General features: G+C 44.6%; 1 protein-coding gene across 1 annotated transcript in view; it reads left to right on the top strand.

Moving 5' to 3' along the window:
- The first annotated feature begins 11,208 nt into the window (after positions 1 to 11,208).
- The window catches only part of ROBO4 (roundabout guidance receptor 4), a 128,293-nt gene continuing 124,870 nt past the window's right edge, over positions 11,209 to 14,631 (top strand). Inside the window, exon 1 of the mRNA XM_044281988.1 lies at positions 11,209 to 11,523. Coding sequence (XP_044137923.1) covers positions 11,346 to 11,523 — 178 coding nt within the window. The 5' untranslated portion in view covers positions 11,209 to 11,345. The remainder of the gene's footprint in view (positions 11,524 to 14,631) is intronic.

Raw genomic sequence — 14,631 nt, 5'->3', positions numbered from 1 at the left:
CTGCTATGGGGAGGGGGGAGGATCTGTCTATGGCACTGCTATGGGGAGGGGGGTCTGTGCACTGTTATGAGGAAAGGGATCTGTGCACTGTTATGCCCATAACAGTGCACATATCCCCCTCTCCATAACTACGCCGTCCACAGATCCCCCTCTCCATAACTACGCCGTCCACAGACCCCCCCTCTCCATAACTACACCGTCCACAGATCCCCCATAATAGTGTCGTCCACAGATCCCCCATAAGTGTCGTCCACAGATCCCCCATAAGTGTCGTCCACAGATCCCCCATAATAGTGTCGTCCACAGATCCCCCATAATAGTGTCGTCCACAGATCCCCCATAATAGTGTCGTCCACAGATCCCCCATAATAGTGTCGTCCACAGATCCCCCATAATAGTGTCGTCCACAGATCCCCCATAATAGTGTCGTCCACAGATCCCCCATAATAGTGTCGTCCACAGATCCCCCATAATAGTGTCGTCCACAGATCCCCCATAATAGTGTCGTCCACAATTTGTTTTAATATTGTCTTTGAACATAATTTTTCAAGTAAGATCATATAAACCTCTCTGTTTTGTAATTTTGTCGTTTTTTCCGATTAATCGATTAATCGTAGTAATTAATCGGCAACTAATCGATTATTCAAATAATCGTTAGCTGCAGCCCTACTAAGTAGTGTAAAACCCTAAATATTAACAGCCCAGTCATGTGAAGAATCCAACCATTTCTCAGCCACACCAACTACATCTATGTGTTCTTCTAGTACCATAGCCTCCATCTCCCCCATTTTGCTAGCTAGACTTCTGGCATTTGAGAAAATACATTTTAAATTACTATTACCTGTAAAGTGAATATCCAGGATTTTTGGGTTACCTTGGTTGATGTTTGTATGTAACAGGCTCTTGTTACCAGCATTTCTTTTTTTCATAAGTGTATTGTTATGCCCAGTCTTCTCCCTGCTTTCCTCGCTAACCCCAGCCCCCTCTAAATCCCTAATGTCCCCTTCTATCTCCCACTCTCTATCTACACTATCTACCCCATTATTAGTCTGATTCCCCCCCCCCCCTTATCCTAGTTTAAAAGCTCCTCCAGCCGTCTAACCATTTTTCCCCCAGGGCAGTTGCACCCTCCCCATTAGGGTGCAGCCCATCCCTACTGTAGAACCTGTAACCGACCGAGAAGTCAGGCCAGTTCTCCATGAACCCAAACTATTACTTCCTGCACCAGCTTCTAAGCCACTTATTTAACTCCCTAAGCTCCCGTCGTCTCTCTGGTGACGATCGTGGCACTAGTAGTATTTCTGAAAACACTACCTTGGAGGTCCTGGACTTGAGCTTCTCTCCTAGTTCCCTAAAATCATTTTTAAGAACCTTCCATCTTCCCCTGACTTTGTCATTGGTGCCAATGTGTACCATGACCGCCGGGTCTTCCCCAGCCCCACCCAGCAATCTGTCAATCCGATCCGCAATATGCCAAACCCGAGCACCCGGCAGACAACACACTGTTCGGCATTCACAGTCTCTGCGACAGATGACCCTGTCTGTCCTCCTAATAACAGAGTCCCCTACCACCAGCATCTCTCTGACCTTTGCTGCACTCCTTTCCCATCCTTCCTGCAGGGGGCATCCTCCTGGTTGCTAGGAGAAACGCCCTGCTGCAGTGTTGCTGGCCCTGGGCTTTCATCCCTAATATCAGCCAAACAGGCATATTTACTAGGGTGTTCCAGCTCAGGACTAGCCTCCCTGGCACTTTTCCCTCTACCCCTTCTTTCTACATTAACCCAACTGCTGATCTGATAGTCCTGATTTTGCCCTCCTCCTCCCACCTCCATTTCACTGACCCCAGTTAGTGCCTGGACAGTGAGGTCTAAGCCTCTCTCCAGGTCTGCAATGCCCCTAAGGCCTCTTTCACACGAACGATACGGATTAGGTCTGGATGCGTTCAGTGAAACTCGCACCATTTTGTAAGCAAGTTCAGTCAGTTTTGTCTGCGATTGCGTTCAGTTTTTTCCGCGCAGGTGCAATGCGTTTTGATGCGTTTTTCACGCTTGTGATAAAAAACGGAAGATTTGCACCAGCACCTGCTTGTGGATGTAATGCGTTTTTCACTGAAGACCCATTCACTTCTATAGGGCCAGGGCTGCATGAAAAATGCAGAATATAAAACATGCTGCGTTTATTCATGCAACACAGAGCTGATGCGTGAAAAAAAAAAAAAACACTCATGTACACAGACCCATTGAATGGGTCAGGAGTCAGTGCGGGTGCTATGCGTTTACGTCACGCATTGCACCAGTGCAGAAAACTCGCTTTTGTGAAAGGGACCTACTTGTTTCAAGTTGCTTACTCCCCTTAACCAAGCAGAGAAAAAAAAATGGGTTTAAATGGCAGTATCAAAATGCAAGTACTTAAGGGTGCCTTCACATTAGCGGCACGGGACTCCGGCAGGCTATTCTGGCGAGTGAACAGCCTGTCGGATCGGTCCTGCCGCTAGTTCACGTGTGCCCCCGGACTGCTGCTCCGTCCCCGTTGACTATAATGGGGGCAGAGTTCCAGCGGCGGCATGGCAGCGCACGGTGAGAGGCAGCCGGACTAAAAGTACTGCATGCACACGTGAACTAGCAGCAGGACGGATCCGACAGGCTGTTCACCCGCCTGAACAGCCTGCCAGAGTCCCCTGCTGCTAGTGTGAAAGTACTCTTAGTACAGCAAGCTTCAGGTAGAGCAATGTGCCAATGTGTGTATATGCTGGCTGGGACCTGGTGTAGGCCACAAGCCTACCTTGACTGTTCCCCAGCAGGCCTGGTGGTCAATGTCAGTATAGCACTGACATTAAACTGCATTGCACTATAGGAATAGTGCATTGTGTTTGAGAAGCAATCAAAAGATTGCCTGTTAGGCCTCTTTCACACGAGCGTGTCCGGATAAGGGCCGGATGCGTTGCGGCAAACCCGCGCGAGTAGGTACGCAATTGCAGTCAGTTTTGACAGCGATTGCGCTCCGTTCAGTTTTTATCGCGCGGGTGCAATGCGTTTTGCACACGCGTGATAAAAAACGGAATGTGGTACCCAGACCCGAACTTCTTCACAGAAGTTCAGGTTTGGGTTCAAGGTTGTGTAGATTGTATTATTTTCCCTTATAACATGGTTATATGGGAAAATAATAGCATTCTTAATACAGAATGCTTAGTAAAATAGTGATGGAGGGGCTAAAAAAAAAAAAAAACTATTAATAAACTCACCTTAATCCACTTGAATTCTCAGCCTGGCATGTCTTTCTTTTTTTGATGAAAAGGACCTGTGGTGATGTCACTGAGCTCATCACATGGTCCATCACCATGGTGATGGACCATGTGATGAGCGCAGTGACGTCAAAGATTCTTTAGCCAGGTCCTGAAGAAAGTAGAAAGAAGAGTAGATCCGTTACGCGATCAAGTGGATGGGGTGAGTTAAATTTGTTTATTATTTTTAACCCCTCAATCGACATTTTACTAAGCATTCTGTATTAAGAATGCTATTATGTTCCCTTATAACCATGTTATAAGGGAAAATAATAAAATCTACACAACACCGATCCCCGAACTTCTGTGAAACCTCTGTGAAACGCATTAAAATGCTTTGCACTCGCGCAGAAAAATCGCACATTTTTCCGCAATGCACCCGCATCTTGTCCGGCGACGCATGTGTGAAAGAGGCCTAAGGGGTTAAAAAAGCACTCACAAAATGGTTATCTGGCCCATTTGAAGGATACGTGATATGAATTGTAGTGAAGGTAATCTTTTTTACTGATGACTGTATTTGCGTTATCCATTGCCTTCTGTTCCTCACCTATGTCATGTGACTGACACTCTGACTCTCCAATTGACACAGCGCCTTGTGTGGACAGGAAGTCAATTTCTCTATTAATTCCTATGAGACTTGACAATGAGGCTGTCAAAGGCATAAATGTAGAAACTGACTTCCTGTCCACACATAAGACTACGGTTGCCACCCGGCCGGTAACTTTTTTTCTACCAGCAACTTATTTTATACCAACTGTTACTAATGAGCGCTTCCATTGTGGAGCGCTCATTAGTACAGCCTTTAGCTCCCGCCTCCTCCCCGGAATAATGTTAGGCTATCTGCACACGTTGCAGAGTACGTGCGTGTAACGTCCGTGTAGCATCCATCTTTTTTGCGGATCCATTGTAAGAATGCCTATTCTTGTCCGCAAAACAGACAAAAATAGGACACATTTTATCTTTTTTGCCCCATTGAAATAAATGGGGCGGCATCAAATCCTCATAAATGCCGACCAAAAATATAGTCGTCTGAATTGGGCCTTTAGGGTGCATTCACACGACCGTATGTGTTTTGCGCTCCCCAAATTCTAGATCTGCAAAAAATACGGATGACATCCATGTGACTTTTTTTGCGGACCAATTGAAACAATGCCTATTCTTGTTCACAAAATGGACAAGAATAGAACATGTTCTATCTTTTTTGAGGGACATACAGAATGGGGCCTTAGTTTCCCCGAGTTTAGTTTTTTTTGGAATGTGGCTTTCCGTTAAAGTGGTTATGCAGGAATGGATAACGATGGATAGCTCATTATTATCACTTTGCTGGAGGTCCTTATTCCGGAACCCCCGTTAATCAGCTGTTACAGGGAGCCGCCGTGTGCCGGCAGATTTACAAACACAGCTTTGTACATTGTATAGCAGCTGTACTTGGTATTGTGGCTTAGCCCCATTCCCTTCAATGGGGCTGGGCTGCAACTAGGCCATGTGACTGTACGGTGAAGTCACATGGCCTAGCAAGAGGCTGCGGCGCTCACGAAGCGACGGCTTCTTCTTACAGCTGCTAAGTGGGGGTCCCAGGTCCTGGTCATCAACATTAATTACCGGATATCCCCTTTAAGCGTGCACTCTAAATACGGTCCTGACTACCACTCCCATACTCCGCTCCGGCTTCTCAGTGGAACGCTGCATATGAATGTAGACACTAACACTCCGTACAGCTCTGTCGTTCTGCTCTGCCATAGGTTTTAATTGGTGCTCCCTATGTGAACCCAGTGTCTTGGATCTCCTGGAGGCCCTTTGGGAGTGGAGGTCCTGGGCTATTGCCTGATTTGCCCCTCCACATCCGGCGCTGCTCTAGTCCCCTAATGATTTTTTTTTATCTGCCCAAAATGCCCTGCATATTTTTTGCCCCATGTACATGTTCCCCAGTTCTCAGCATCACTGCATCCTGCAGGATGTTTACATGCAGAACTTCCTGTTTTCATCAGATTCCTGCTGGGTTTGCTGACCAATCCCAGCATTCTTTGCTCTGTAATGTTTCTCAGGACTTGCTTGTAGGTGTAGGCGGCAGAGGGTGGCAGCCTATAGATATGCCACATTTATCATATAACCTGAACCAGTGTGATAATTATGGTTCCCTGTTTAAAGGGTCTGTCAGCATGATCAGCCCTATTAAACCAAGTATACTGCCTGGTAGACCTCAGCATGCATATTATAGCTTTCTTTTGTCTTTATGATAAACAACTGCAGAGATATCGGTATTTTTATTCATATACAAATGGGCAAGTTTGAGCAGCAAGGGGCAGGGCTGTGCGCTGAGCTCCCCCTAGTGGTAGCTGCAGACAGACTGTTATATAATATAGTATCTGAAGAGAAGCAGAGGATTTAGAGGTCTGTGAGGGAGATTTAGCGTTTTTGCTCAAAGATGGCCGCTTAACCTGTCTGGATTTAATTGCTGCGTCATCTTCATACTTTATTGGCGGTAAAAATTGGCGCCTTCTGCTGAAAAGTGCGGGAAAGGCTATATGTCCGCGCCACCGCCCTGTCTGGACATTTGCATGTCTGCTGTGATGGACTCCGCCTATGCAGGAGTACCTGGGGGGGCGGCCTCCCAGAGCAATGGGAGGATCTGTCTGCGATTATTGGTGCCGCCCTGTCGCTCTCCGAAGAAGGATCGAGCATGTTGACCAGTGAAGACTGCTCTGCAGAGATGTCAGCACCTATTGGACTAAAAACGAATTCTGATGATCCAGAGCAAGAGTACGCTCCACCGGCCTACTCTGAGACCCACCTGCCTGCCACTGAGGAAGCAGCCTGAGCCCTACTACAGCTCATGGAAAGACTTTTACCAGCCCTCGTTTAAATGGTCGGCGTTGATAGCAGAGAGACGGGGGGCCGCGATAAAGAAGACGACCAAAACCTAAATTTACTTTGGGGAACTGGCAAAGACCGTTCAAGAGCGCCACACTGACAACCAACTCTGTCTGGAAAGGAGAATGGGGCTGGTAGTGGCCTTTGATAAAGACAGAGGCTTCGGCTTCATAAAGGACTATACTACCGGCAGGGATCTCTATGTTAATCGGAGGTCAGTCAAGCGGAGCTACCTCCGAGAACACATGCACAACCTCCGCGAGGGAGAGGAGGTAGAATTTACCCCTGCCAAGGGCCTGCGAGGCCCCTACGCCACTGCTGTGACCTGTCCTAAAAAGAAGCCGGAGGACTGGGAAGAAGATGAGGACTATACTGGCTGAGAGCGTGAACCTGAGCGGTCTCCAGAACCGGCCCATAATACATTTCAGGAGCGAGGCTCCTTCATAGGCACGAACGTCTTCTGGCAACCAACGGTGGTGGAAAAGAGGGTGAGCCTGTATCCTTTCCCTGAGCTGCCTTGCCGAGAGAAAACTATTCGGGACTTTGAAAACCTAGAGCGATTCCATGCTGCCCTGGATAATATCCGCAAAGGGAAAAGAGTAGACGCCTCACCTGAACCTGCAGCGGCTGCGCAGGATGCGCCAACTCTTCCACCTGTGTCGGCGGCGACATCGGAGGACAGCGACGCTGAGCCCGAGAGCCTGGATGATCAGATCGTCCGACTGGAGCTACAGCTACGAGACCTGCGCCGGCTTGCTACCTCCAGGATCCAGTCCCCGCCTAAGAAGGAGGAAAGTAAACTTAACGACTTGGACGTCTCTAGGTCTGAGGTAAGGGTACCTGTCCCTGCCAGCCGGCCATCCATAGTGTCTGCACCTGCGGTGGGGCCCCCCAAGGAAACTCTCCTATACTGTACCCCGTTGTCCAGGCCAGTGCAGCAGCCTACGATCATCATGCCTGGACCGATGCAGTCACCAACCGCAATTACCCCTAGGCCTATGGGGCCAATACCAATTAGGGGTCCTTTCATGCTGCAATTGCCTCCCAATACTGTTTTGTGGGCCCATCCGCCTGTCAACTCTCAATACAGGCCCCATTCACAAATGGAACCAGGAGGTGCCACTGTTATTCCAAGTGGATTTGACATGCCCCTGTGAGGAGGCCTACTAGGCCATTGTGTGATTTGCTTTTGCCAAGGGACCCTATTAAACAGGATTTAACCCTTCCAGGACAGGAGTCTTTCGTTTTGGCCCTCTGTTGCTGCTGCCAGTTACCCACGGCTCAGTGGAGGTGGTAGGCCACTGAAAATACCAAATGTAGCAAGGCCATATAGTTAATAGGATTTCCTGCCTGCTTTCACAGAACTAAAAACCCAGTTGTGCCTATTTTTGTTTGCACTTTAACCCTTTAACCCCCTTTTCAGGTTGATTAAGGGACATTGCAGCACTGGTTTTGATATACCTTTTTAAATAATGTGGACTTCTTTTATGTGCTGTGACTTTTATATGCAACTTATGCTTCAAGGGAATGTGCCCAGAGATGACTCTAACGTATGTGGGTCTCTGAGATTTTGCTACTTTAAAAAAATGTGCCCAAAGATGACTCTAACGTATGTGGGCCTCTGAAATGCTACTCTGCTCTGCTTACTATATTATCTTGGCAATCCTCCAGTATTTATCACTTGCACTAGCTATCTATAAAAACAGGAAACCTGGGTACGGACTCATTTATATACTTGAGCCTCCAAAAACTTACATTTGTTCTGCATTTTTTATGGACTACTACTGTTTTATTATGGACAATTTGCACTTAAGGTTTTATAATGGACTAATCCTGGTATCCTTGATACGCTGCACCAGGTCAGCTCCCCTGTCCCCTTACATTATCCTGAGAGAAGAGAACGACGCCCCTTTTCACCGAACTTGTTGCTAAGCCAGCGGAACTGCCTGATGTATACCTTTATGTACTTTCAAATGTAGATGTATATTCCTGCTTTGCATTATTGTTCTCTTTAAGGCACAGTCTCCAGCTGGGCAGGGCCCCTTTTATGTTGCCCCGAGGACGGGCAATGTTGTAGCATGGGGGTATGTAGTGTCCCACTAGGTAGGGGTAGGCACTACACATGGGTCAATTGGGTCACGTGTTACTCCTACTCCTAAGGGACAGTGGCATTATGTTTATCTATGCATGTTAATGTATTTTCTATGTGCTTTTACATATGTTGTTTTCCCCTGTGACATGCATAGCAGGCCTATTGGGGTGTAGTTAGGCATCCTAGACACTAGAGGAAGATAGAGAGCCCCTAGTATAAATGTTCAGGCCAAGACAGGGAGGGGTCAGGTCATAGTCAGGAGTCTGTGAGGACAGAAGTGAGAAGGCACCAGCCAGAGATATGCTGAGGGCCTCCTCCTGACATGCAGCTAGATAGTCCAGGCTTCTAGTTGCCACCAGGAGGCTAGTGGAGAAGTACAGCCTGCCTGGAGACCCTGAATCCAGCTAGCACAGAAGAAGTAACCCGAGTAGTAGGGATGGTCGTCCGTGATGCGGACAAAAATAGGCATGTCTACAATGGGCCGCTCGTTCCGTTCCGCAACTTGCAGAAAGCACACGGGCGGCTTCTGTTTTTTGCGGATCCGCGGTTTGTGGACAGCAAAAAACGGCATGGTCGTGTGCATGAGGCCTAAGGATGTATTCTCATGTGATGGTTTTGATGCATTTTTCCCTTCAGTTTTGGCATAACTGTAGACAAGAATTGTTCTCCACAACTTATTTCTTAAAAGCAATTGTTTATTTGACATTCTTAAAAGACAACGGCATTTATTCAGGCAGATGCTTATGCGTTTTATACAAAACATATAATTCTTAGTCATAGCTAAGACTAAGGATGATGTGTTTCATCCAAAAAGTGTCCAGAGCACAAAAACATCTTTCTGAAGACATGCACCTTTTGTTTTTTAAGAATGTTGGGGGAAGAAAATAATAAAAAATGAAGAAGGTCCAGAGAACCGTTTTATTTACAGTTGCACTGCTTTTGGGGTCGGTACAGTAAACCACCACCTCCAGAAGTATTTTGATGTTATCAAAAGTTTATAGAAAGTGTGCAGGAGCAGCAGACCAACCTCATTTTTCTATCTGTTGTATTTAGTTTTGGCATAACTAAAGCAATGCACAATGTGAAGGCTGTAAAATGATGGCTTGCCAAGTTTGGTGTGTGAGAACTTAACTGCATGAAGTCCTGATCTTAGCCCCACAGAAGACCTTTGGGATGGATTCCAACACTGTCTATGAGCTAGAAAGCAGCTAACATCAGTGCCTGGCCCCAGTAACGCTTCCCCACCGCTATATTCCTCATTTAAGAGAAGACCATAAAAAGGCAAATCAGTTCCATAATACTGCCAGGGTTATGGAATGACATGGTCTCTATTCAACATGCACATAACTAGGTGATGTCCAGGTGTCTACGTACTAAATGGGTGACCTAGTGTGACAGAAGGAGGTCATGTTTGGAGTAAGTAATCTTGGAGATGGTAGAACTGTTTTACATTAAAATATAGATGCTAATATTTTGGATGTCCTATATCATTTATTACTCAAATTGAGATACTCTTCGATTTTCTAATATATTATGTGTTTCTGTTCATCCCTGTTTTCAAGATCTCTGCTTCTTGTTAACATGTCAGTGGTGAACCTTAGTTTGTTCTGCAGATGGCCATTTTTGCTATTTAATTCCTAGGTAGCAGGTCTATGAAAGGTCTCTCAGTTGGGTGTCACAGGCATAGTTGACCATCTTATGTGTATATCTGACTTATTGACCTTCTCTGCACAGGAACTGGTGACTTTATGGTGGATTTTTCCTTTTATTTGCGAATTCTAGATAGGTACAAGTTCCTAATGAATTCCACCCAAGGTCAATTGAAAACTTTGCTTCTCCCAGCTGCTCTAAAAGACCCATGGACAATGATGGATGACGCTGTATTTTTGAATACTATCTGGCCTGTGAATTAATAGTTGTCAGAAATTTTCCTTCCCCATGAAAATTCTCTACAGTGACATTTCTTCATTATCATTCCAGCAAAGTCTGGCCATTTTAATTGAGGAAATCATAGCCATTTCTTCAACTATGTAGCAACAATAATGACCTGACTTACAAAAACATCATTCAGGACCATACAGTCCATAGTCTTGTGTCCTAAATGGTTCCTTCATCACTTTCCACCGTCTTGTCAGCTTTTCAATGGGAATGATAAATGGCCCTTACACCAAACTCTTAAGTGGTACAAATTTCCTGCAGCTAATTATGTTTGTACCTCACCGGGAGAGAATAAATTGTCCCATGCAACATGGAAACAAGAGGTGATGATACTAAGACCTACCACCATCGACGAATGTTTTCCAACAGAACTGACCCCCTCTACGTAATTGCAACCTATGGAGGTAAATGTGATTGGGACCATTTAGGGGACATTGTCCTGCCTTGACAAATGGAAACGTCTTAAGCTCCCTTCAAAATTCACCAACTCTGACAAAGACTTCATCGATGCTTTAAACACTATCAAAGGACAATCAATTCAGTTTGGAAACGGTCGTCAGCCAAAGCTGTTCTGCAATTCAATGATGCAGTCAATCTTGTGGAGGAATGTTGAAAATCGCATTGTCACACAACTTTAAGAAAAAAATAGAAAACAAAACTCCAAAAACATTGCAAAAGAAGAACAAGGACAATAACATGACAAGCACTGGCCAGAATTCATGAGAAAATAAAAACACAAATTACTTCTCTATTTACTTGATGGTGCAAAATACAGTCCCATAAGCCCCCACCCCCTGGGTTTCTCTTCCCCATGACACAGATGCTGGGGAAAGTGGAGCCCCTGTCTAAATTTCTCAGCCCGTCTCTCAGCATGGGGTCTTGCATGCTTTTCTATTCCATTGTCCCACAACTTCATAAAGGAGGAGGAATGAGAGAGTAAAAAAAAAACAAAAAAAAACACAAAAGCTGTTGAAAAACATCCTTCATAACAAATTCTAAATAATTTAGCCCAGGCTGAACACACGGGGGTAGGATGCACAAGCCACAGGTTTACCCGCAGCAACAGTCACTCTTCGTTTTCCCACCTCACGGTGGTGTGCGGGCAGCTCATGCTTCCTGGACCCAAGTTCTACATTGACCTTCGTGGGAGACTTTTTGCTGAAAATGTTTTTGATGTTTTTTGTTGTGATTTTTGCTTTTCTGCCACTAAGCTGGAGTCTACAGGTGAACTATTGCCAATGTAACCAGGCAGCAGAGTACAAGGAACACTATGTGATGGCTTCCCACAGGCAACCGAGACATCTTCACCATCACAGACCCGGCAGGAGACACCGTCTGAAAGGTAAGATCTGACCCTGGAGGGATAATCACCTTGACCTCTGTCTGAACAGTTGGTGGATCTAAGGCTTCAGCCACACTTTCAGATTTCGTGATAGAAGCCAAAATCAGGAGTGGATCATAAAAGGAACAAGTGTATTAGGGACTGATTCTTCTCTTTTTTTTTATTCACTCATGTTTTTTCTGCTTGCAGAACTGCATCAAAAAACCAGACCATGTGGCCTTACCTTATTTTTATAGAAGTTTTTGGTCAGAATTGGTAAAGATGTGAAGTCTGGTCAATACAGAAAAAACTGAACTTCCTCATAACTAAAAACGATGAGTGTCTCCTCTTAGCCCCACATAACCTGTGTATGACAGATTATTTCCTGTCTCCCTTTTATGACCAATCAAGTAGGAGGTCTTCATTGTAGTAAAAGCCTTATAGATTGGAAACTGAAATGTTACATCAGTTTTAAACATGTTACGGTATATGAAAAAAGCTTCATGGTATAATGGAAAATTCTACAACCTAATCATTTACTTTGTTTCAATTCTTCAGTTTTCAAGGTCTCTGCATGCTTCCTTTGATTTGAAAGATCCCTTTTAACATCCAGATGCTAAAAAGCCTACCTGACCTAAGGCCTGATTCAGACGATAGTTTTCTGTCCGTGTGCTATATGCCACACCCGTACAGACCTACACATTAAAGTAAATGGTGAAATTCACATATCAGTTTTCCTGAACATTGGTCCATGTAGACCAACTCGCAGCATGTATCATTTCAGACATTTCAGTAAATGGTTGTGGGAAAAAGATGGAAGCACCATGGAGATGTCCACATACATCCAAATTTAGCAAATACAGTAGATATTGGAACAGAGATTTGTACGACTGGCAGGGGAGCACCAATGATGAGGCAAAGTGAGGCAGCAGTCCTCAGGCGGCACTGTTCTAGGACTGCAAGGGGGCAGCAATTTAGCCTCGAGTCCAGCATTCCTGCACTGCCCTGAATGCAGTTATGTCACATAACTGTATTCAGGGTAGTGCAGGGATGGAGGTTATATTGTAGCGTTTATTGTACATTGCGGCTTTCTCGCCTTTTTTTCTAGCAAAAACCCTGACAAAACGCTATCCACGATATTCCCTGGACATCACTGTATTCAGGAGTGCTGAGAGACCTTTACATCATATGTGTAGATCACATGATCAAAAATCCTTCAGCATCTAAAAGACTTAGAGGAAGCAGCAGCCTATATTTATAGGATTCTCACTCAGTGCCTGTTGTTATATACATAATGGCACCACACAGAGCACGACTGCTGTTGTCCTGTATATTGAGTGTCATTACAAATGTATATATGGACACTGCACAGTACCATTTCCACTGTCCTGTATACTGGGTGTAATTCTCAGTGTCTGCTCTTATTCTGTATATATGGAGACTGCATAGTACCACTTCTCTTGTCTTGTATACTGGGTGTAATTCTCAGTATCTGCTCTTATTCTGTATATATGGACATTGCGCAGTACCACTTCTCTTGTCTTGTATACTGGGTGTAATTCTCAGTGTCTGCTCTTATTCTGTATATATGGAGACTGCATAGTACCACTTCTTACCTGTATGCTGGGTGTAATTCTCAATATCTGCTCTTATTCTGTATATATGGACACTGCACAGTACCATTTCCACTGTCCTGTATACTAGGTGTAATTCTCAGTATCTGCTCTTATTCTGTATATATGGACACTGCACAGTACCATTTCCACTGTCCTGTATACTAGGTGTAATTCTCAGTATCTGCTCTTATTCTGTATATATGGACACTGCACAGTACCACTTCTCTTGTCTTGTATACTGGGTGTAATTCCCAGTATCTGCTCTTATTCTGTATATATGGACACTGCGCAGTACCACTTCTCTTGTCTTGTATACTGGGTGTAATTCTCAGTGTCTGCTCTTATTCTGTATATATGGAGACTGCATAGTACCACTTCTTACCTGTATGCTGGGTGTAATTCTCAATATCTGCTCTTATTCTGTATATATGGACACTGGACAGTACCACTTCTCTTGTCTTGTATACTGGGTGTAATTCCCAGTATCTGCTCTTATTCTGTATATATGGACACTGCGCAGTACCACTTCTCTTGTCTTGTATACTGGGTGTAATTCTCAGTGTCTGCTCCTATTCTGTATATATGGAGACTGCATAGTACCACTTCTTACCTGTATGCTGGGTGTAATTCTCAATATCTGCTCTTATTCTGTATATATGGACACTGCACAGTACCATTTCCACTGTCCTGTATACTAGGTGTAATTCTCAGTATCTGCTCTTATTCTGTATATATGGACACTGCACAGTACCACTTCTCTTGTCTTGTATACTGGGTGTAATTCTCAGTGTCTGCTCTTATTCTGTATATATGGAGACTGCATAGTACCACTTCTTACCTGTATGCTGGGTGTAATTCTCAATATCTGCTCTTATTCTGTATATATGGACACTGCACAGTACCACTTTTCTTGTCCTGTATACTGGGTGTAATTCTCAGTGTCTGCTCTTATTCTGTATATATAGAGACTGCATAGTACCACTTCTTACCTGTATGCTGGGTGTAATTCTCAGTATCTGCTCTTATTCTGTATATATCGACACTGCACAGTACCACTTTTCTTGTCCTGTATACTGGGTGTAATTCTCAATATCTGCTCTTATTCTGTATATATGGACACTGCACAGTACCACTTTTCTTGTCCTGTATACTGGGTGTAATTCTCAGTGTCTGCTCTTATTCTGTATATATAGAGACTGCATAGTACCACTTCTTACCTGTATGCTGGGTGTAATTCTCAATATCTGCTCTTATTCTGTATATATGGACATTGCACAGTACCACTTCTTACCTGTATGCTGGGTGTAATTCTCAGTATCTGCTCTTATTCTGTATATATGGACACTGCACAGTATCACTTCTCTTGTACTGTATACTGGGTGTAATTCTCAATATCTGCTCTTATTAGGAAAATATGGACACTGCACAGTGCCACTTCTCTTGTATACTGGGTGTAATTCTCAGTATCTGCTCTTGTTCTATATATATGGACACTGTACAGTACCACTTCTCT

Source organism: Bufo gargarizans, chromosome 2 (genome assembly GCF_014858855.1).
Source record: "Bufo gargarizans isolate SCDJY-AF-19 chromosome 2, ASM1485885v1, whole genome shotgun sequence".
NCBI lineage: Eukaryota > Metazoa > Chordata > Amphibia > Anura > Bufonidae > Bufo > Bufo gargarizans.
Note: the sequence above shows the minus strand (reverse complement) of the source record. Positions and strands in the feature narration are given on the sequence as shown.